Source organism: Necator americanus, chromosome II (assembly GCF_031761385.1).
Source record: "Necator americanus strain Aroian chromosome II, whole genome shotgun sequence".
NCBI lineage: Eukaryota > Metazoa > Nematoda > Chromadorea > Rhabditida > Ancylostomatidae > Necator > Necator americanus.
The window spans coordinates 8,676,591-8,700,145 of NC_087372.1; the positions used below are offsets into that span (position 1 = coordinate 8,676,591).

The 23,555-nt window shown below is 38.5% G+C and overlaps 2 protein-coding genes across 4 annotated transcripts; one reads left to right on the plus strand and one right to left on the minus strand.

Annotated features, from left to right (window-relative positions):
* Window positions 1–277: 277 nt before the first annotated feature.
* Window positions 278–15,991, plus strand: RB195_017196 (uncharacterized protein; the record flags this gene model as incomplete). Of its 2 annotated transcripts, XM_064184090.1 has the most annotated exons (34): window positions 1,195–1,265; window positions 5,718–5,823; window positions 6,905–7,000; window positions 8,031–8,119; window positions 8,200–8,283; window positions 8,340–8,436; window positions 8,513–8,642; window positions 9,102–9,241; window positions 9,630–9,703; window positions 9,864–9,913; window positions 9,986–10,032; window positions 10,131–10,300; window positions 10,566–10,667; window positions 10,795–10,866; window positions 10,942–11,011; window positions 11,195–11,260; window positions 11,326–11,426; window positions 11,483–11,618; window positions 11,698–11,793; window positions 11,907–12,052; window positions 12,190–12,277; window positions 12,483–12,584; window positions 12,730–12,922; window positions 12,994–13,151; window positions 13,411–13,476; window positions 13,536–13,901; window positions 13,959–14,015; window positions 14,077–14,196; window positions 14,699–14,836; window positions 14,904–15,026; window positions 15,175–15,260; window positions 15,317–15,438; window positions 15,748–15,830; window positions 15,899–15,991. In XM_064184090.1, the coding sequence occupies 34 exons, from the start codon at window positions 1,195–1,197 to the stop codon at window positions 15,989–15,991; spliced, it is 3,738 nt and encodes a 1,245-aa protein (XP_064039971.1). The 2 variants fall into 2 exon arrangements, with proteins under 2 accessions (XP_013296211.2, XP_064039971.1); XM_013440757.2 differs by lacking the exons at window positions 5,718–5,823; window positions 6,905–7,000; window positions 8,031–8,119; ... (28 more) ...; window positions 15,748–15,830; window positions 15,899–15,991 and adding exons at window positions 278–302; window positions 3,053–3,150; window positions 3,506–3,662; window positions 3,714–3,832; window positions 3,896–4,246 and having other exon boundaries at window positions 1,170–1,265.
* Window positions 15,992–18,692: 2,701 nt separating this feature from the next.
* RB195_017197 (uncharacterized protein) lies at window positions 18,693–21,498 on the minus strand (the record flags this gene model as incomplete). 2 transcript variants are annotated; one of them, XM_064184092.1, is made up of 10 exons in its annotated part: window positions 18,693–18,729; window positions 18,786–18,895; window positions 18,960–19,023; window positions 19,109–19,215; window positions 19,292–19,385; window positions 19,916–20,016; window positions 20,071–20,208; window positions 20,613–20,707; window positions 21,239–21,283; window positions 21,447–21,498. In XM_064184092.1, the coding sequence occupies 10 exons, from the start codon at window positions 21,496–21,498 to the stop codon at window positions 18,693–18,695; spliced, it is 843 nt and encodes a 280-aa protein (XP_064039972.1). The 2 variants fall into 2 exon arrangements, with proteins under 2 accessions (XP_064039972.1, XP_064039973.1); XM_064184091.1 differs by having other exon boundaries at window positions 18,698–18,895.
* Between the last annotated feature and the right edge of the window lie 2,057 nt (window positions 21,499–23,555).

Sequence of the window (23,555 nt, forward strand, 5' to 3'; positions counted from 1 at the left end):
AGGTAATTAACAGTAGTAACCTATAGCCGGTAGATCAAATAGATTGATCTGTCATCTTAAGTCGATCTTATCTTAAATCCTATCCACTACTATTAATTTCCATTGATCAGTAAAGGCGAACGAAGCGAACACCACAGAAAGCCTGCAGTTCGGCTTTAGGCGGACGTTCAGACTCGTAACCTATAACTGATAGATCAAATAGATTGATCTATCATCTTAAATCGATTTTATCTTAAACCCTATCCATTACTATTAATTTTCATTTATCAATGAATCAATGAAGGCAAGCGAAGCTGTAACTGGTAAATCAAATAGATTGATCTATCATGCGGATCCACTCGTGCTGGTTCATCTAATTGATCGATTGATTGGGCTGAGACAGGGAAAAAAGCTCGAGAAGAGCGAAATTTCCCTGAAAAAAACATAAATAAGCCGAGTGACTATATTTCCTCACTACACCTCACCCCCCTTCCCCTCTCTCCTTACCTCCTACTCTATTTATTTTTAGCTTTATGTTGTTTAACTTTTCATCTCCTCAGAATCCCCGTTCTCCCTACTCTCTGATGCTATTTATTTCATCCTCCACCTCTAGAATATTCACTGCTAAGATTATCCGAACGAATGTCTTGTCATATATCACATCCAGTGAATGTCAGGTTAAGTGTGCGTGGGTTAGGAAAAAAAACTGGAATAGAAACTCTTCTAAAGAAGAGTAATGACAGTGAAACAAAAAAGTCGTAAACAGTTAGAAAAGGAAAATGATAAATAGTGAATGTCGATCGATAACCGAGTGCACCTCTTGGATACCAAAAAAAAAAGAATATTTCGACACGATTCGTGGATCATTACAGTACACCTCATGTGTAGATCACAACTATTCTCCACATGGATTCGTTTGTTTTTCAGTTCCCTTCAGACGATTATTTTATGCGCGCAATCAATTTTCTTGACATATTCTATTTCCTTTCTGTCCAGTGTAAATCTTTTCTAGCATCAAATTCGAGAAATCCTTGAGTGTTCCTCCACCTTCTTTGCCGCTTTGGGAATTCCAAGAAAACGTTTCCCCGTCGTTTTTCTGTTGACCAACAAACATTCGAAGCATTTGTCAATTGTTTTAATTCTACAGTATTCTTCCCCTCAGCTTTTTCATTTCTTTCAATCCTTTTCAGATGTTCTTCTGAAGGCAACCATCAAATGCCGAGCACCTCCAAGACATCGAGAGCTGCAGCCTCTTTGCTCGATATCACAGAGGCAGGTTTTGTGCTGTGAGTTTTTTTTTCGCCTAGGATTTCAGGATAGGACAGAGAAAGAGATAACAGAGATAGGAATGGTGCATTCAGTTTATAGGTTCCCGGAAAACATAAACTGTGTTAAAATGTTTTGAAAAATTTGATTAACTGAGCAACGCGACCACGGTTAAAACTTTTTTTTTCAAAATTTTCAAAAAAAAATCAAAAACATATTTTTTCGCATGTTAAGCTATCCATGCTCGAATGCATCGTTAACATTTCCAGTCGACATCAAGATTGCGAAATCGAAGTTTTAAATTCCTGTGAACGCGTCGCGGTCGTGCTGTTCAACATAAGTGCTCACATCTTGTAATGAATGTAGTGAAGCTGCTGAAATGAAACAATTTAACTACAAACGAAACTTCAATTTATTAATTGTTTATTTTTATTAGAATAAGCTCTTTTAAATTAAGGACATGAATAAAGAGAAAGAACCGCTTCATCGTTCCTTAAATATAGTTACTTTTTTTGTAGAAAAAAAATATGATTGACACTACTACGTAAAGAATTGTATTATCGTGTATCAGTTCGCGACGACTTTTTTCCCTGCCCGCATCGCTGTTTCTGATCGGCTTTTCTGTTTATACATGATCATAACACAACTGAGTAAACGCGCTGACTCTCTTCGGCCTGGCCGTCATTGTCGTCAGGTCGTCGATCGATAATCACTAATCAACCATGGACATGCTGGTAAGGTCAGTGTACTTTTCCAGATACGAATTTGAGTGATGTTGCAAGCACCTCTCCAGCAGCTGTTTTTTTTGGCAGTTCGTCTCTGAATACGTCAAAACGGCGTAATTAAACGGGGACTTTCGCTGCGCTCGGGAGTTTCATTGACAGAACAAAGTGTCAAAGTATGCGTTCAACTCTCAAGAGATAAATAGCGATTCACATTTTCGATCGGATAGAGTGTTTTCGGCAGCCACGCTCCATTTTTTGGCATCTTGCCAGGGGAGCACCAGCCAGTTCTTTTCTTTTCTTTGATAATTAGATAATCAATTATCAAGTGTCTTATCTGGCTCACTTTGTCTAACAATCGTGAATTTTTGAAATTTCCTAATTTTTTTTCGAAGAATCTCTTTTTATTAGAAGGGAGCTTCTTTTTTCTTTTTTTAGACGCTATTTTTTTTCTAAAGAAAAAAACTTTTTCTCAACCCGAATATTTCAGAAAAAGGGAAACGAAAGTGAAAAAGGGCGTAGGTTTCTCTTTTTGAAAGATGACCAATTTCCACATAAAATTGTTGGACGGGTATTAATTCTTAGAAAACATTATTCTTTTCTGCTTATTATTCCGGAATTTCTATAGAAGCTTCTCTTTGCAATGCAGATTCAATTGATTCGTGTGTTTTTCGTGAAGTCATCAGAAGCGCTCGTTTGTTTTTCGCAGCGAAATCCTTTGCTTTCTCTTCTAATTCTTTTCTTTGGAATGCTAGATATTATCTATTATTCCTAAGATTTTTTTCTCAATTAGTTCTTTTCTTTCGATGTGAGCGCTTGGATACCTTGTGCTATGTATAACGATTAACTACGAACAAATCTAAAAAAAGGAGGTATGGGTTAGTGTTCCGGAAGAAAAATTCCAAAGAAAAACAACGGTTGGCAACAACTGTACACTAAAACGTTAACTGAAGAGAAGTAAAGATTTTTGCGAACACGTTTTGTTTCTCTCTCTTTTCTTCGAAGAAACAAATTCCAGGCACGTAGGATACTTTTTAGAAAATTCTTAAGTTAGTGAAATGCTGAGTGTTTATTTATTTATTCAGATACACCAATGGTGCACCAAAAAAAGAAGAAACACAATAAAATCATATGGCAAACAACAGAATTTGGCAAAACCACGAGATTTGCCGAATTTAGTCACGTGAATCGCTTTCTCTCTGCATACTGGTGTTTTTGTTTACGTGCCTTGCAATCTTGCAAATTTTCCTGGCCTTTAAAATATGTTTACTTTCGCTATTAACGTGCTTCTGCATGAATCTTTAACAAATTCTTCGTTAGAATTTAGAATTGGTAAACAATAAGTTTGAAAAGAGGAAGTAAATATAAAAATAAAATAATAAAAGAAATAAAGAGCTTGTACGAAATGTGCTTCTCACCGTGTAGTGCACTCTGCGACGCACACAAGAACGTTTCATGAGCTTTCCTAACTACTGATCGGCGCAACCACACGACTTAAAAAAGAACTTGTCCGTGTTCGGTGAAGTATTCAATTTTAGAGTTACGGTGCGATAAACTCCAGAGCTAAGTTCAATGATCTCTTTGGAGTCGAAGTTCAAGTGCCAGAGAGCGATATTCTGTGTGTTTACAGTTCGGAGTGGTTAGGAACGTTGCTTGCACTCTTGGACGCTGCAGACTTTGCCACAGTCTGCAACAGTAAGCAGTACAGTGTTCTCTGGATTTATGTTTGCTTAACGCAAGTCTCAGAGCGCAAGAAGCTGCAACATGGCCGTGCTGCAAGACGCAGACGCGTCGCAATCGCCTGGTGCAACTTGAAGGCAACATACCAAATTTATGATGTTGATATCTCTTCACGAAATGATAGGGTGAATTACGAGTATGAGCTTGGTCACATATCTCCCTAATCGTCTTCAGAAACGGTATGCTAGACAGACACCGCGCTCGAATTCCACTACGAAGCAACTTTTTACATGCTCGGCCCATCGTATCGCCCATACGCTTTACAATGTAATGTAGATAGATTACCATTACTTGGTATATACCCAACACTTTACAACTCAGATGGCAGGGAAAAAATTGGTAGTATCCGGGGAAAATACTGGCCTCCGCCTGACGCTCACGCAACCCAGCTATATTCCCATCTATTCATCATGACAGGAAATAGATGGCGAGAAAAAGTGCACAAATATCCCATCCATCCAGCTGTGCCAGCAAAAACCGATGAACAAGAAGCTGCGGACGACCTACAGCCACCCGACCAACCTCAAGTGATGCACTGAATGTGCGCCAACCCGCATTTGCTGGCACGCGGCGGACACTCTGCCCCTTTCAGGATGCATGACGTGATCGATGTCGCAGTCCAGCTGCTCGGTCAGCTTCTCATTCAACGGCTTTGTTTATGGCGTAAAGTCGCCTTCGAGAATGTAGATTTCTTAAAATTACTCTCTACTCTCGTGCTAAAAAAACCAGCTATTTCTTCCATATTTTCCAGGAGATTCTTTCCGTGAAAACTTCAGCATTGATTGATGAGTTGTCTTAGACGCTTTGTAATTGACATGGAACGATCTTTTTTTTCTTTTTGTAGAGCTCCAATGCACAACATTAAGCCAGATGGAATTATGTAATCAATTTCTCTGCGAATCTTCTGGCAGACAATCGATTTTCTTGCTTTGTTCTGGGTGAATAACTCCAGTAGCTTTCGTTTCATTTGTTGCTGAACGCCTCCGGCTCTTATTACATTCGAACATCTCCAGTGTTTTTTTCGTTACATTGAGAAGGATGACATCCGCTTAACCCTGGCTTTATCGATTCGTATTGATGTTTTTATCTGCTTTTCTTTTCTTCTTATCAGCGAAAAACAAGTTATTCACAGTGGGTGTGATGGAAACAAATAGTCGAATCGGACCTTCTTTCATGTCTTTTTCGATCGATACTAAAGCATTCAAAAATTAAACAACTATTGAGGTTGGAATAATCGCGTAAATGGGTCACATGAAATCATGAAATCCCTACTTTCACTGCACGCTTATCGTACATTTCGCATATGTTTGGAATTTATTTAGTATGTAAGCTTCACTCCGTGAATTTCCTCCCAATTTACTCGAATGTGCTGTACAGTTGCGTCATCTTCATCTGGAAGGTGCCACCGCACCTCTTTTTGGATTCTCTTCTTTTTTCTGAGATCTGAAAAGCAGATAAAAACAAACTTTTACGAAGAGAAAACCTGCCTCTACTGATCTCGTGATATTTTCCGGATTTGCTCAGTGCGGGAAAGAAAAAGTCGATTCCCTCTTTGTGGTTTTTTTTTTCCTCTAGAAAATCCACATTCAAGACAGTCGTTTTTGTGCTAGCGGTATCTTCAAAGTGCATTCTGAACACGTTTCAGCTCCCTTTCTTGCTGCTGTCTTCTCTTCTCTAAATTGTTCGTCAGTTTTTCTCCGAAAAATGCTTCTAACGAATATCTTCCCTTTTGGAAATTCCTTGAACTTCAATTACGCCAAAATAATTATAGGCAAGATACAAAACTAGTTATAGATTTTCTTCTTCACACCAAACATTTATAATTATATTACGAAACTTAAGGGAGATTCTCATTTTTTTCAAAAATTGTTTGTAACTGGAACGCTAAGTGTTTGTATGAAATAAAAGGTCCACAGACATCGGCCGCTTTCTCAGAGTACGTAATTGCAGAAAAATGTTCATTGTGTTGTCATTTTATTAAAACTTAATAGACTGTGTATGTCTTTACAGGTTCGAACAGATGGCGCTGCGCAAGGTGCGCAGCAACCTTGACAGGCTGTTCGATAAGAGCCTCACCGACCTTATTCGTGGCATCCGAAACAACAAAGAGAATGAGGTTTGTCGGCATATTGACAAGAGAATTAGTTCATTTAAAAAGTCCACATATTTTATTTACATGCCCTTTGTATGTTTTCATAATTCTTTGAAGGAATATTTATCGAATTCCACTTTGAGCTCTTGCTCGCGGCCCGCTGTTAAACCCATATATAGCAGAATTCTTTATTTCCCTCGTTCAGTATCGTTAACGACGCTTCGAGGATCTCTCACGCTCCGCATATACAAAGAAAAAACGGCAAAATGAAGCAGTGGGCACATTATTATCTATGTGCATTGATTTATTGTTCGTTGCTGTTTTCACTGCTAGTTCACAAGTGCTATCCATTCTCAATCGAAAATATTGCTAGTGAATTTCGTTGTTTAAAAACAAATAAATCTTGAGAGCCTCTTAAAAGGGAAAATAGTACAGCAAGGAACAATTCTCGCGTATTCTCAATATTCTTGTTCTTCCGAGAGGAATCACTTTGTTGCATTAGTGACTCACTCTATTGCTGTGAACTATGTGGTGGTATAGAAAAAGTATGGAAGTAGATTTCATCCTAATCGATACTTTAAATATTCCAAAGAAATCTTTCCTCTATTCTTTTGAATATATTCTTTTTCTCTTCTACATGGGGCTGGAATATTGGAGTGCTGAGAAGAATGTCTTCCGAAGCGAACACTCTGGGTGATCGAGAAAGAAGGAAATGAAGTTATTCAAAAAGAAAAGAATTTAGCATCTGCTTTGAGAAAGCTGCAGAATTATTCTAATTACTATAATTTGAAGAATGAAAAGCAGTTATTGGAAGAATGTGATTGTGAGGGTCGTAATTTTAGCAAGTAATGCATACGGGAGCTCTGTCTGCGCTATACCATGGTGGAACTCAGTATCCTAACTTTTTTCATTTGCTAGCATAACTCATGCATGTGTTCGGTAATAAAGTCAACTTGCTCGTAATGACACTGTACATCGCTTTCATGAGAATCAATTGTTTCTTGGGCATATCATTTCAAAATAATTAGTTTTCTTATTGGCAATAACATTTGAAACCTCAAGCGTTTGTGTTTCCTTCTGAAAATTCTCATTTTCGCGCTTGCAGGCACGATACATCGCTTCATGTATTGAGGAAATCAAAATGGAACTCCGTCAGGACTCAACCTATATCAAAGCAAATGCCATTGAAAAGTTGGCATACGTGAGTTCATCTTCTTTTTCCCTTCTTCTCACTTTCTATTGAGATGTTTTGTTGCACTTTTATAATGTTAACTGTAAAAAATGTTTTCCTAATAAAGAAACTAGAAATAAAACAGTAAGTAGGGAGCATTCTCCCTTAATTCCACTTCTAAACTGGTTTGAAAACGCCAATTCGTTTTGGTGTTTTGATGGATGACGGGATTTAATGAAGGGTAATGGTTTAGGTGTTTCGCGATAACAGCGAGGTTATGGGTAATTTTGTTCGGAAATCAATATCATAACTTTTAAATGTCCCTAAATAAATGATGATGACGAACTTCAAAAGAAAAAAGTTGATTGTGATGTTTGGGGCTACTAAAATTCCCAACTTAATTTTTGCAAAATAGAAATTAAATGATGTTATGCAACATCACGATTACAGTGTTTGTCTCGCATGGCGCATGCAGCCACTTCAAATCTATCGAATGTTACCATTTAAACATAACACATTATGCGTCTCTTTATTTGTACATCAAACTGGCACAAAATCTGGAGCATGCATCTGAATTGCTTCACTCAAACTATTTGCGGGACTTTTCAGCCATTAAATATGGTGATGATACCTTCCGAGATTCCATTGCGCTGAAACGCACTGGGTGAAACTATAAATTTTTAAGTTGTGTGAACGTGGAAACGAAGCCCACTTTTCTATTCTTTTTTTATATTTCATTTCAAGTCGAAACTAACTTAGCTTTGTAACTGCATCCTGTTTGCATCGAGCCATAGAAGTCGTTGAATTAATCCGTAACACGTAATGCAGGGAATGCACGTCCTTTATAGTTATTTACAAAGCTGATGTATGGAAATATGTGGGTACAGTAATGAGATTCATGGGATTTCAGTAGTTTTCCGTGCTGGTCGTGGTTAATTGGTGAACAGCGTTGTGATAGAGCAGCAATTAATTCAATCGTGCTGGAACATTGCTTGATATTTTCTATTCTTTATGAATAGCAGAGCATACGAAACAGCCTGTGATTTTATTCTATTTTCAGCTCCAAATGCTAGGTTACGACATTTCATGGGCTGCTTTCAACATTATCGAAGTAATGGCCTCAACGAAATACACTGAGAAACGCATAGGGTTAGTTTGCCATTAATCTTCCCAGGCTAGGTGCGGGATCTTGGTGTTTTTTCTTTTTTGGAATGAAATTCTGGTTTCAGTTACTTAGCGGCAGCGCAATGTTTTAATGATACTACCGAGGTGTTGATGTTGACCACAAATTTGATACGGAAGGATCTGAATAGGTTATTGAATCGAACAACTTCATAATGTCTGTTATTACTTTCTCGAGCTATTCCAGTGCAAACATGTACGATTCTGGTGTTGCACTTGGTGGTCTGTCGTGTTTTGTTACTCCAGACCTTGCCAGAGATCTTGCAAGTGATATCGTGAACTTGGTGATTTTATATACATCACATATGTTTAGACACATTAGATTTTCCAATTTTTTATTACACTATATTTCTCTTCTAGCTCTCCTCGTCTCGACCATATACTCGAAAACGAGCAGTGCTGTTGTTGTACAAGATTTTCCTCAAATATCCGGAAGCCTTGAGGCCAACTTTTCCGAGGTTGAAAGATAAACTCGAAGATCCAGATCCAGGTAATTTTGGGGTTTTATCTGCCATTTCACTCTGCTCACATGATTTTATTTCAAAATGGGTGCGAAATGTGTGGATTTAGCTCAGAACATTTTTGAATTTTTCTTGTGGCGGTTTTTTTTTGTTTTTTTTCTTTTTTCTTTAATGACAGTATCAATTTTGACTTAAAAAGGTTTTTTTTGGTACACATATGTGTTCAAAACACAGCAAATAATCTTCGCAGATCTTCTTGTCAGTCGCGTTCTAGTAAAAAGGGAGAAGAAATGTAGAAAGTTTCATCCTCTAATTTTATCATAAAGTATCTTATATGTATATATGTATATGTACATATATATATACATATATACTATATATATATATATATATATATATATATATATATATATATATATATATATATATATATAGAATCGATTTTCTGAGAAGCGTAGTTGAAGCAATGCTGATTTTTCTAATTGTAGGTGTTCAAAGTGCTGCTGTAAATGTCATCTGCGAACTCGCCAGGAAGAACCCGAAGAATTACTTAACGTTGGCACCTGTCTTTTTCAAGTTGATGACGACATCAAGCAATAACTGGATGCTGATAAAAATCATCAAACTAGTGAGTTTCTATCAACTCGTATGTTATATGTTTTCAATTTCTTTCACATTACATATTCTCTTCTCTTTTTTTTTCTTTTTGTGTTGTATGTTAGCGCTATGACCATTAGTGAGTACCCATTCCTTGCATCTACACCACTGATATGCGTCGTGTCGATCTGTTTTTGGAGTTGTTTTAGGTCGCAAAACCTCAGTTTCACATTGGATTTATGAAAGTACCCTGTTCACGATAGAATATTTTCTTAACATCTGCGGATTCAATTAATGATCTGAAAGTGTTTGCACTCTGCATGCATATACTTTTTATTGTTTCGAAAAATCACGTGGATGTTTGCTTATTGTAACATCGACATACAGAATAAATGAGCCTCCAAATACTGTTAATTCAGTTTGGAGCGCTGGTACCATTGGAACCGCGTCTTGGGAAGAAGCTTCTAGAGCCGCTCACGAACCTCATCAATAGGTAAGTGTCATTAAAACAATGTTTGTGGGATAAGGACTGTTCCTTTGCTAACAAATCTATCGTGTGGATGTACATGAATGCTTTGGTATCTTTTTTTCCATCATAAAAATATCTGCAACCTAATCACCTTTGAAGCGAATAAGTGGTTTTACGATTTCAGCACGTCAGCAATGTCCCTTCTGTATGAATGTATTAACACCGTAATTGCCGGTTAGTTATTAAGTTTCTGTTGTTTTTGATTTGATAATAAAGTAGATCGCCTAGGACGTGTATTATTTTCAGTTTTAATCAGCATCTCTGCTGGAGGCGATCATGCTGCAAGTATACAGGTAGTGAAGTTTACTGTCCGTTCCTCAAAGTTGTTTTCTGTTATTTTTTGTTTTTCTGTCGTTATTTTTGCATATATGTTTCACTTTTACATCTTTAGTTATGTGTGCAAAAGCTTGGAGTTTTGATAGAGGATTCGGATCAGAACCTGAAATATCTCGGTTTGTTAGCCATGGGCAAAATTCTCCAAACACATCCGAAGGCAGTGCAAGCTCATAAGGATATCGTTTTGCGATGTCTTGACGATAAGGATGAAAGTATTAGGTTGAGGTAAGCATCATTTGATAAAGTCTTTCTAATTCTGATGTTCTATTATGTGGTGTTTACAGGTTTCGCTACAAAAGTTAGATCAGTTTTATTTTCTGGAAATGAAAAGCTTATTTTTATTTCTATTTTCGATCTTTTGCTTCTCTATTTTCTAGATTTGTGCTGTACCTTTGATTTGCGATTTAAGATTTAGGCCTCCTTCTCCGTAGAATCCGTGCAGTTGTGTTTTTACCTAACCAGAGAAAAGGTTGAAAGATATTTTTTTCAGATCGCTCGACTTGCTTTACGGCATGGTATCAAAAAAGAACATTATGGAGATTGTGAAGAAGCTAATGGAGCATGTGGAATCTGCCGAAGGCTCTCATTACAGGTGCAACGCCTACTAATCACTAACATTAACTTTGATACACTTCTGAACAGCCCTATAATTATCCCTTGGTTCTGTACACTGTCGTTCCCACTTCAGTCAGCTTGTTCAATAATGTGAATTTATTCAGAGACGAGCTCCTTTCGCGCATCATTGGAATTTGTAGTTATAATAATTATCAATTCATCACTAATTTTGAGTGGTGGGTTTTCACATTTTGATGTGCGTATATTTTGAAAATTGGCATTCTGTTGTTGTAACGGCATCATTACCACAGGTACATCTCAGTGTTGGTGGAATTGACGAAAGTAGAAGGCACAAAGCATGGTGCGAAAATAGCGGAACAGGTGTGGTGGGATTAGTTATTTCTACTTTGAACTCGAACGTTCTGAGTTGTGCGACCTTAGCTACTATTGCGAGTACATATGCAAATAAGTGTACTCAGTTCAGGACTGTGTCAAGTTGCTCATAGAAGATCAAGTTCTAAAATACAGGACCGAATTGACATTGATCTTACAACTTAATTCTAGATCCAAGACGTTACGGTGCGGGTGGAATCGATTCGACATTTTTCTGTGTCACAAATGGCGCTATTGGTAAGTGTAGCCTATTTTTAATTTTTTGTTTAATCTGATAGACTTCAGTATTTTTCATACTGCAGGTTGAAAATGCTCACATTCTTTTGGCTGGGAGTGCCCAACAAAGAAACAACATTTCTGAGGTCTTGTTGGCAGCCGCTTGGATTTGTGGAGAATATAGCCAGTAAATCGCTGTCTTTCTCAGTAATATGTCTACTTATCTAAAAGCAAAACTGCCAGGCATGTTCGAAACGTTCCATCAGTTCTGGAGTCGATGCTAAGAGCTCGAACGTCAGTGATGTCTGGTCATATATTATCGGTTTATGTGCAGAATATTGGAAAACTGTACAGTACTTTGTTGTCAAAAGCTGAAGAAGTACGCATTTCCCATTTTTCAAGTTTACTAAGAGCTTTCTTCTTGGGTGGAACACATTTTCAACCATTTGAATTTTAAGGAAGATGACTGGGATGCTATTGAATCCTTAGATAACTTAATGCTATCAAAACTGGCTGACTTTGAGTTAGCGGAACATTTGGAGGCTCAAGAAAGGGTCAGTATTTTGATAACTAGTAGTTTTCTTTTCAATTTTTCATTACATTAAAATCAGTTCCTTTTTTTTGCACTTTTATTTACCGAGGTGCACTAGCATTACACCTTTTCAAGGCATGCACTCTGATGAGTATATTGCGTGTTGTGGAAGCGGCTCATGGAAAGCGTGAAAAAATTGCAGCAGACATTGCAAAGTTATACGAAGGGGAGTTAAACCCAGTGGCAGCGAAAGCACAACGAAAAGTTCCAGTGCCAGAGGGGTTAGTTCTTGGTTTTCGCTTTAAGTGCAAGATCAGGAGCGGTCCTAGTTTAGACCCTTTTTGAACTTTTCAGTTCGTATTTTTCTAATCAATTATTTTGGAAACAGCAGTATTGCAGTATTGTTATTCCATTTTAGCCTTGATCTCGACGAATGGATAAATGAACCATGGCAAGACACGCCGGAATCGAGCGAGGAAAGTGATGTCGATGCTACTTTTGGTCAAGTAAGTGCGAATGATGTACACCTGCTCCCTACTCTTTATATTACACTGGTTTCGAAGTATCGTATTGCTTATACTAAACAATCGCTCTGTTTCTTCCTTTAAGATAGTTATAACACAGAGATGGGGTTTAAGCGTAATGTTGTAGATGCAAATTACTAATGAAGCCCCGCACAAGTACTAATTTCGATTTGGTTTTTCCTTATAGCCGGCTCCACGAATTCGTAGTGAGTTCACCAGTTTTGGGAATGTACCAACGTACGAGGACCAACCGAAATTTGGTGAGAAACCCAAGAAAGGCAAACGGAAGGTATGTTGATCGCAATACCTGGAAGTTAATTTGTCATTATTTGGTGTTATACACCTTATTCCCATTTTCTTTACCGCTTTTGAGACTTTTTTTCGGTAGTTTGTCGGCTTTTTTTTTCGAAGCATACGGATATATGACTTTCTAGGAATCATTAGAACTCAGCCCTGAGGAGATCGAGAGAAGGCGTAAGGCCCGAGAGGCTGAAAGAGAAAGCAATCCCTACTATGTGAAAGGTTCTGCCACTGTTCCGAAACGTCCTACACGGTTCGTAACTTTAGAATCTGCTCATGCTAACGATGTCGATAAAGTGGATATCCAGAGCCCGCTGGAGATTCCTGGTGAGTCTTTGGAAGAATTGCCGGCGGAAATCATATAATGAGCCATGTTTTTTTGACAAGCTCGCTTGTAGGAGTAGTGGGTTTGTCACGGTATATGGAACAACAAGATTCTACTTTGACGTGGAAGAAAGCTAAGGAGGACACGAAGAAGAAAAAGAAGGGCAAAAAAGGAAAAAAGAAGAGGCGTGCCAGTACAACTAGTGAAGAGGAAGTTGCTGTAGTGCATCAGGTAAGAGGTTCTTGGTATTCGCTTACGTACAAGCTGTGTGGGAAGTTCTATAATTTCTCTTGCAGAGTTCTTGCAGAGTGAAAATCACTAGTTCACTTTGATAGTTTGGATCCTAGTTTTCAAGCTCTTTTATCTGATTTCTTCACTCCTGTTAGTGACTTCAATAGAAGTGGTACATGTAGCATAAAATGAAGTAATACATATAATAACTTCACTGCAACCAGTGGTAGTTTATGCAACTGCTGATCTTGCTTTGTAGGTCAATCGCGCAGATGGTGAAATGCCAGAAGGAGCGAAGTCAACGGATGACGAGGACAATGCAGCGGCAAGTCTTCATTATTGGTTGTATTTCGCAGAGATATAGTTTATTGTACTTTTTTTCAGAATGTATCTGACGAATTTCGAGCGTTGGATATCAATTTGGATGAACCTCTAAGACCTGAAGAGGTAGTACGAGGGCCACCAATCTACACACGGCAACGTGCATCACCTCCACGACCAGCGCTGGTGCCACGATCTCCCACCACAATGTCGTATCAAGGTCGCTCTCCTTTCGATCTCAACGACATGCCTAAGAAGAAGAAAAAAGAGAAATTGGGGAATGATGATGGAGCGCTGAAGAAGAAAAAGAAGAAGAAAGCAGCAGTAACAGCAGCTGCTTCTGCTAATACTAATGTTATTAAGAGTTCGGAAATCGACATAGATGCGTGGTTGCGGGATGAAACTCCTGCCGTCGTTGAAAATTCTCGGGTATGTTTGGACTGCACTGCGGACTTCCGTTCTTTTGTTATTATTTCTGGTTTTCAGTCTGAGAAGAAGACGAAGAAGAAGAAAAAGCTGGCAGTAGCGCGAGAGGCTTACGAGGTAAGAGTAACGTTTGGGAAAAATGTCGTTTTTATTCCTTTTGTTAGTCGACGGCTTTAAGGAGACCTCTGGGGTGTGCACACCCTCCAATCCTAATCTTGACCGAGGTATCTCACCAAAACTGAGTCACTGCACAGGACCCGGCAGTACAAAGCTATGCTCTAACGCGGATCTATGTGTGGTATGTATTTCTGCTACTGGACTGCTACTTCCTACCGAGTTAATAATTTCTTTCACTTATTTTTACTTTTCCCCATATTGCCTTCTCGGTTGGTTCTCGTCTTCATGGAACCCTAGCTTTTCATACTGTTTCCTGTTCTTTCCGTATTGCACATTCCTCAGACACTCCCGATGTTTCTTCTGCTCCATTTTTATCTCACTTGATTTGAACTGGAATAAAAAAGAATGTGCTACAAATACATCAAATTCAGTCCGATCCAGTTCAGCTTTTTAAGTAGTTTTTGTCATTATGTTCAGATATTCTAATTGGTCTCTTTTGTGATATTTCAAACATATTTGCACAGCTAAACTTAAATTTTGCATTGCGCCATAAATTAGATATCCGATTCGTGGAAAAAAGATGTTTTTTTTTTGTTTAGATTCGTTCTCGTTCCTTCTGTAAATAAATATGCGCTTGATTATTTTCAAGATAAATTTGCCGACTCAAAATCTACTTTTTCCAGGACTTCACGTCATCGTCTAATCCTAGTAGTGATGAAGTGGTAATTAAATTAGGTCTATTGATCACGGGAGCACGACGTTTGAAGGATATCGAAGCCAACGTTGTGGATACGTTGAATGCTCGGATGGTTAGGAGTGAGGTGTGTCACAGAGTAAATTGGTCAAGATTAAAATTTATCTTTAACTAAACAGCTGCTTCTATTCCAGCCTGGTTTCTTGCTGCCGACGACGTTATCGTCAGGAGAGCACGGAGAACTTCGTCTACACATCGCTGTTACGTCAAAGACAGTTTCTCAGACTTTGAGAGGAACGATCACGTATCTCGTAGAGGTATATCTGCTTGTTGATTAATATTTAGTTTTATCTATTTGAGTAATTTTGTCGAAGTAACGAGGAAGTGAAGATTCAAGGAAATCATTAGGGATAATTAGAAAGAATTCTTCGCAGCAGAGGTAATTTTAAGAGGTTCAACTTTCAGGAAGAGGATGGGTCGGTTCCAGGGAAACTGGATTTCAAAGTACCACTGAGAAGCACAGATTCGCTGCTATCAGTGATGATAACTAAGTAAGGATGCTCCACACATTTTGTTGTAGGACCCATTTATGTGCTTTGTGCTGCAGGAACAACTTCTCTCAGTTGCTCGCCGGTGGTAGCGTGGATTTTTCAGCTTCGGCTCAATTTATGTCTGAGCATGGTTTCCGCGAACTACTCACTAGGATTACTTTTGTAGGACATTTTTCTGGTGAGTCTCAACTATGTCTCGCCTCTTCTTCTCTTTTTTCATGATTAGGAAAGAGATCTGCGAATCACCTCTGTCAGAACAATACTCAAATATCTTTTTTTTTGTGAAATTTTATGCTCATTTTCTTAAATGTCGAAAAGATGTTTTTAAAAATATTAATAAAAAAAAATAAAAATTAAAATAGTATAAAAATATTAATTATTAATTATTAAAATATTTAAAACTATTCGGTTCGATTTTCCCGCAGAGATCTCTCTTTCTTGTTTGGAGTCTACAAATTTAATGTACATAGTAAATTGTGTTTTGCAGTTGTGGAAGAGGTCGCATCAGCAGCGTCCCTTTACGCAACGACTACGTCAGGAGATCCTATTTGCGTATTGCTCAAGAAAAATGTGAGGGTTACTAGTTACATTTTTTCACGCCATGAAATGTTCTTCAACCTTATATTTTTCCAATTAAGGAAGAAAATGTGCACATTGGTTGCAAAACTGGTGATCAGAAGTTGGCTGACGTTGTCGTCGAGGACTTGAAAGATATCTGTTCGAGAGTATAAGGCTAGCATTTTCTGTTTCTCGCTTCATTTCTTCCTTCCTCATCTTCTTACTTTTTCTTTAAGTTTGTGATACATGTGCTAATGTATACATCACAGATCTTCATTCTTCTCATTTATTTCTGTCTTCTCTGTTCTTTTAGACGTGTCTGTATGATGTTCATAATACCTAAGCGGTGATAATTTATTAAGGATCAAAATTCCATAGAAATGGAATGAATAGTGAGGGAACATTGGTTATTTTGCAATAGGCTTGAATTTCGTTTTGCGTTGCTATTACAGGAATGAGCAATTGCGTCAAAAGTTCTGTGCTTTCAGCCATTGGTCCTTATGGTCCCTTTACATTATTTACGATGCATGTAGATTAAAAGGACATATACTGCGATCATTTTCTTTTTCAAGGTTCTATGATTGCTGTCTTTTCCAATTTCCTATCAATATGACAGGAATGTAGCACTGAATACGGTTGACGTTGAAACTGCTCATTTCTTTAATTGTGCACGAGGAGGTTTTGATATATCAAATTCGTTGTCCTGTGCTCATCCGCCAGATTTTATAACTTACCTGTTTGTTTTCTACTCTTAACATACGTGTTTCATCCAACTAAATTATTTATTCCTGCATTTGCAATACGCAGCTTAGCATTCCATGAGGGAAATAGGTATTATACGCAATGACGGCGTAACAAGATGTTTTCTATTGTTTCGAATGTCGGATCTTCCTCCACTTCTGGTGAAAACTGTGTTAGCAAGTTAGTCACACATACTTTATATTGTTCTTAACAGCTTAGGAATTCGTTTCATTGTACTCACTATGAGCTAGAGACTCTTTAAGGTTTTGAGCTAGAGACTCTTTAAGGTTTAAGAGGAATTCTACAACTTCTGTTTGAGTCTCTATGTTCGTTGCCCAACAGTGAATTTGAGGATTTTTCATAACTTTGCATAACTTTTGTATAATAGTGGTAGTGGGCATGAATCGCATATGAAATATGTTTATATAAAACGTGCTATAAATTTCGATTTCAATTTTGGACGAGTTTTACTACATAGTCTCAAGGAAGTCCTTCAGCAAACGCACGGTTAACATTTTTGTAATCGTGAAGACAATTGGAACTATGACACCCATAGCTTTCTATATCGAATCTCGTGTGTACTTGTTTTACTTTTAGAAATTTTAGAGAATTAAACAAAGTTTATTTGTAGAATTGTGGAGTTATTCTTGTATTGTTATATTCATATCCATGCCCAAAAAAGTTCAAGACGGAGTTTTCACGAGTAGATCCGAAGGTGAAATGTATGGATCTCTCACAAAAAGTGCAAGTCGCAAGTTCTCTACAGAAAAATTGGACACATTCACGGAAAGGAGCGCCAGCTAGCGTCACGCGAAGATTTCTGTTACAGTATCGATTCTAGAGGGAACGCCTCGCTTTTCTCGGTTAAAGTTCGACTGTAATTTAGACGAAGTAAGAGAGAAATGAGATCAAAGGAGATCAAAAACATACCAACACGTTTCATGTAGGAATAAACCAAAATCGTAACAATAAAAGGTGAGAGTACAAAATTGTTCCAGTATATGTATCCTTTCCTTTTGTCTACTATCTATGATCGTTCCGAAAAGGATTGTAGTTAAGCCCACTAAATCTGTGATCAGATTGTGCTTTTTGTTAAAGAAACGAAACGACAATCAGCGCAACATTTAAGATGAAGCGAACAACTTTCTCGACAGTTCCAAGAGTTTCTTTTTAAGCTATGCGGAATAGCAGCTCACCATTAATTCCGTCAGTTCCTTGATACTTCTCCAGATCGCCGGATACATCACCATAGATTTGTCTTCGATCGATACATCTCACCCAAACCAAAACAGATGCAAAGTTAGACAACATACAATGCGAAACATAAACAATTCGGCATGATTCATTGTGAACGAATAGAAGCAAGAAGAATTGTCGGGTCGTCGAAATAGAGGTTGTACGTTTAAAAGAAGCGAAGTAAGACTGAACTTTCATCAGCTCCTGCACCAGCGCGAACTTCTTGAAATAACGGTGGCGCAAGCTTAAACAGTAATCCTCGGCTGAGAGAGATGGCTGATTCACATATAATCCAGCCCAGATCACATGAACGCTGAGTTCGAGACTCCGATGTGTCATCGATGCAGAACTCGATGTGGATTTGGAAGAAAAACTTTTCAGCGGATACAATTTTTCATAATGAGAAAATCCTAGTTGAAACTAACAATACGTGCTGTTTTAGAATCTAAGCTTTCGTATTGGTAGATCTGTCGATATCGATTCATCACCAATACCACCAACCAACAATATTCAGCAACAAAACAGAGTGTTTTGTGGAGAAGAAATATTAGCTTTTTCCTCGCATTAAAACACTCATTTGCTCTGTTATGAAGGACCGTACTTATAGAAACAATGAATGACAGACTATACCTAAAGAGAAGCGACAATTTGCATAAGATACATAAGATATGGTTATTCTGGCGGCCTCCTCACCTCATATACGTAAGCAGGTAGTTTGACCTCCCAATGAGTAAAATAAAGGAGCATCGTGAACCGCAGGTGTGGTGAACACGTTTATTCGATGTTCGTATATGTTATGTGCATCACAAGACTGATGTAATGAATCCTCTCAAATATTCCGAACATTTCAAACGATTAGCGCACTGAAAGGACTAGAAAAATGGCGACAGGAAATAGTTAGATTACTTTTGCCCGGCAGAAGAAGTTGCGTTGGCTGCAATCACAAGCATCGAGCCTCCATCAGCAATAATTGTCTGGCCGATGATATACCGCGATGCGTGGCGATCCGCCAGAAATGCGATTACATTGGCTATATCTTCTGGTTGTCCGATCTCTCGAATTGGTAACGAATGTTCTGAGCTTGCAAATTTCTCGTAGAACTGCAATAATTTGGGTACAAATTTTGGCTGTTAAAACCATTAAAAAAGAACCAAATTATACCACCTTTGCGGTATCTGCATCCGACATTCCTGCATTCTGACAGAATTTTGTTAGAACAGCACCCGGACTAAAATTCAGAATAAGTTATTGTTCCAGACTATCAGTGTACATTGAGGAACGACATCAACAAGGATATCTAAACAATCAACTACCTGACGCTGTTCACACGCACTCCTTCAGCAATGAGCTCGATGGCAAGAGCGCGTGTCATCTGATCCAAAGCAGCCTTTGCCATCGCGTAGTACATGAACTTCGGTGTCTAAACTCATATCACTCGGAATGGAATAGAAACACAATAAAACACAAAAAATGCATGGACATACATCAAAACTTACCCCTTTAGGTTGCCCTGCTATGCTAGAAATATTCACAACCTCTCCTTTTGCTTTTACTAAATGTGGACGTGTCAGTTGAACCATTTGAATCGCACTGGAAGTATTTCTCTCTTGAACACTCTAAGATGAACAACCAATACGATATCTACATACAATATTTGTGAGGATCCTAAACACAAGTATAGTTAGGTGTACACGACATGAAGCACGGACAGTTGCGCAAGCGGCTGCGATCGAAGCGGCGCAGCCGCTTACGAGCAACCAATACGATATCTACATACAATTGGGACCGTGTGAAGATCCCCGCTACCGCCACCGTTCTCTGTAGTTCGCCATGGTCCCACTTTGATTCCAATCACTTTTTCCAGCACGCGGTTTCAAGCGCAGCCGCTTACGCAACTGTCCGTGCTTCATGTCGTTTTGACCCGACTGTATACCATCTCAGCAGTAAACTCCTTTTTCTAATGTGATGGTTATGATTAGTACGTCAAACAACAGCTTATTAGACATAACTACTACTAGTATTTCTTTCTTCAAATTTGGGCTGGAATGACAAGATATCTGCACAAGAAACATTGTGAAAAGATCGCAAATAAGAATCCTTATAGCATAACATCAAATCACCTGTAAACATTTAAATCCATAGTCTTTTCCAACACTTCAACACTAGCGGTTACACCACCGCAACCTTTGTCATCATGTAGCAAGCCACCAGCATTGTTTATCTAGACTATGACTGACTTCGTGTTTTGAACAGATTAGCCACTAATCAAACCAACCAAAACATCAATCTTTCCCCATTTCTGAACTGTGCTCGAGACAATTTGCTCTCTTCCGACAGCGTCGGTCACATCCGCTACCACGACATTTACGTCATCTTCTTTTCCGCCGGCATCAATGATAGAGTGTTTTGTAGCCTAAAAGGAATCTGCAATTAATCATCGTGAAAGCAATTGAAATTGAAAATTCTCAGGTTTTTATTTTCGCAAGAAGTAATTCTTCTCAGGATCTTTTCTAAGTTGTTTATAAGATCAGATGAATTATTGATAGCTGGTAGAAAATACGGAGAAAAGTGAAGTCCTCGCAATATCAACACCCCATTAACAGATCACAATGTCAAACAAATTCTTACACTTCTAAAATCTGTACGAAAGCCAATTTTCTGCACAACAGTTGTTCGTAAAGGCAAGAAAAAAATCTCTCGCATCGACTACAAATACATAAAGATCCTATAGATTTCCATATTTATCGACAGAACTAAATTGTAGCCGAAGCCGTTCAAAAAAAGGGAAGAAAAATCATTTAATCTCACTACGATTACCTCCAAACCGTCTGGTTTCCTTCCTGTAATTGTCACCTTTGCACCTTCTTTCGCAAACAACACAGCTGTCGCTGCTCCAATACCAGAGGAAGAACCTTTGGTGAAAAAAGCATTATCAACGACCAATACAAAGATATACTTACTGACTGATTCATTGCTGAAAACGAAATGGGTGCTGATTTCAGTTTTGTTAAGTCGGCCAATACAACATGACAACTGAATCCAAAAAAAAAGATTAACTTATGCAAGAAAAAGGTGATGAAGATCTCAAGAACGCACTTAAAAAAAGAAAAAAAGGAGTGTGGTGTGTCGTGGTGGAGTGGCGGCAGTGATTGCAGAAAAAAAATTAAAATCCCCTATGAATATCGTCATCTTCTCTATTCGTACCAGTCCTTATTAGTTAATCATTGCCTATGTTTATCTAGACTATGACTGAGTTCATGTTTTAAACAAACAAATTTAAACAAATTCGGCACTATTTGTGCCATTTATTTTGAAACAGAGGTCGATTACGGAGGCCATTCTTATTTACATATACGTGAGATGCAAACATGTTATTTGTAACCGAAGAAATCGATCTGTAACCTAGCGACCCGGAAAAAAAAACCGAAGTTTCAGAATTTTACCTGTAACAATGACGACTTTCCCAATGAAACGCGACATAGCGACTGCTGAAATACAGCAGATTTACTTAGGACCGCCTCCTATATATTCCCGAGGTGCCTGTTTCAAAACAATTTACCAAAGTTCAAACGATTTGTCATCATTTGCCTTTGCACGAACAGCACTCGTTAATAGTCAAAACGAAAAAAAAACTAGTGAGCAAAGAGTAACCTTTGCAAAACTGTCGCAATGCAGTTTGGTGTGAAAATAACCGCAAAAGCATCTTTTGAATGGAATCCAATGAGCAGCTTCTCAATGTGGAATGGGAATTCCCTGGTTTCTACGACTGACTAGGCGATTTTCTTATCTCACAAATTCCTGTGTTACACGTAGAACGTGCAATGTGTTGTTCTGCTATGTATTGATGTTTTTTTACATTTTTCTGCAAGCAGATGCAGTCGGAAGCAAAATTCTACAGGCGAGTGACGGCGACACTTCTGTGAGTACTTCTAGTTGACCGAGATTCCACTTTATTCTTTGCTCTAACCTGATTGAGCCCACACTGTTCGGTTAAAGGATGTCGCTCCGACTTTATGTCTTTACGACTCTTTACTTTATGCTCTACTTTACAGTAAAATCGGGGAGGGTAGGCGAACACGCGTTCCAAAACCTTAACAGTTACGAATTGCAGTAAAACCCGTTGGCACATCGCAAGTGGACTGAGTTCATCCTTTCTTTATAGTAAGATCAAAACGACGTGAAGGACGTTGCTTTTTCGTAAGCGGCTGCGCTCGAGAAAGCGGCTAGAATTGAGGTGGGACCTCGCGAACCGCAACGAGGAATGGTGCTAGCAAGGGTCCTCCCTCGATCCTAACCACTACGCTCCACTGCTGCGCCTTGCTACCGCGGGTGCGCTCGAAGCGGTGCGGTGAAGGCAGGGGTTGGAATCGAGGTGGGACTATGGCGCGCTGCAAAGATGGGTCTTCGATATATATATATATATATATATATATATATATATATATATATATATATATATATATATATATATATATATATATATATAATGTATGTATGTATATATATATATATATATATAAAGTAGCGAAATTGCTGTCGTAAATAATACTGAACTTAACACTTTACAGACATTTATTTTGTGGTTATATCTTTAAGTACTCTCCTCTACTAACTCTTAATTTTATTCTTTCCACGAAAAATGGCACGTATAGTGCATTCATTTTTCTTTGAGAGGAATAACGAAAAAAGGAGTGGTGATGAGGGGATTGCAAGGCCCACAAAGAGGATTCTACCACTCTCTTTCAAGAGGAAACGTGAATGGAAACAAATGAAAGAGCCCTTGCAGCCGTTTGTTAGTTTGTGCCCATAGCTACGCACCTTTTTGAACGGATCGATACCCCATTTTTCTGCATATGTGCTCAGTCGCAGATTTGATTCCTTGAAACAGTACTAATACCTAACAAATAGGTGGAAATAATCGACAGCGGGCTGCAATATAAATACTGGAGTCACATCAAAAGTTATTGATATCCAACGTTCATTTTCAATAGAATGCTTTGCAGAACACAAAATTGGGGTTGATAGATTTACTTTTGGATCATAAAGCCGATCAGAATGTGAATCTCGGTATCTGTGAACTAAAAATTTCAGTTTTGATTTAGTGTTATTTGGACTGGAACGCAATCATTAATTAATCTTCTATAATTAGGAGCTACTCGTTCAGAGCCTCACCAACAGCAATGCTCGAGTCCTTCATGATTTTTGCAGATATGTTCATCCATTTGAAGAATCACCACTAGTGACCGTAACATCTATTCCCTGCAAATGAAGTATGATGATCGAACTTCAAAGAATTGAGGACAATCTCAGACGTAGACATTCACTTAAAATGTCATCTTCTAAAATATAGACAGGCAAGACTGAAATCTAAAATGCACGACATTATGGCAAGAGATGGGAAGGCCATCTCTATTAACAGAATTATTAAGGGTATCACCCACGGATCTGGAGTGGTGCGGATTTCCGGTGGAGTGTTCGTACACGGGATCGTAGATTATTGAGAGAAGAATGATTCTGTCCATTTCTACCTAATTGCCCTAGAAAACGGCCCGGAAGATGCGGCTTCGAGCGTTCCGGCGCACTATTTTCCACAAAGAGTTCGAATGGAGCGCGCCAGCCTTGTGCATGTGCGCATCTTCCGGGTCGTTTTCCACGGCAATTAGGAAGAAATGGACGGAATCACACCCCTCTCCATAATCTACTATCCCGTGTACAAATCCTCCACCTGAAATCCGCACCTACTCGGATTCGTGGTTTGCT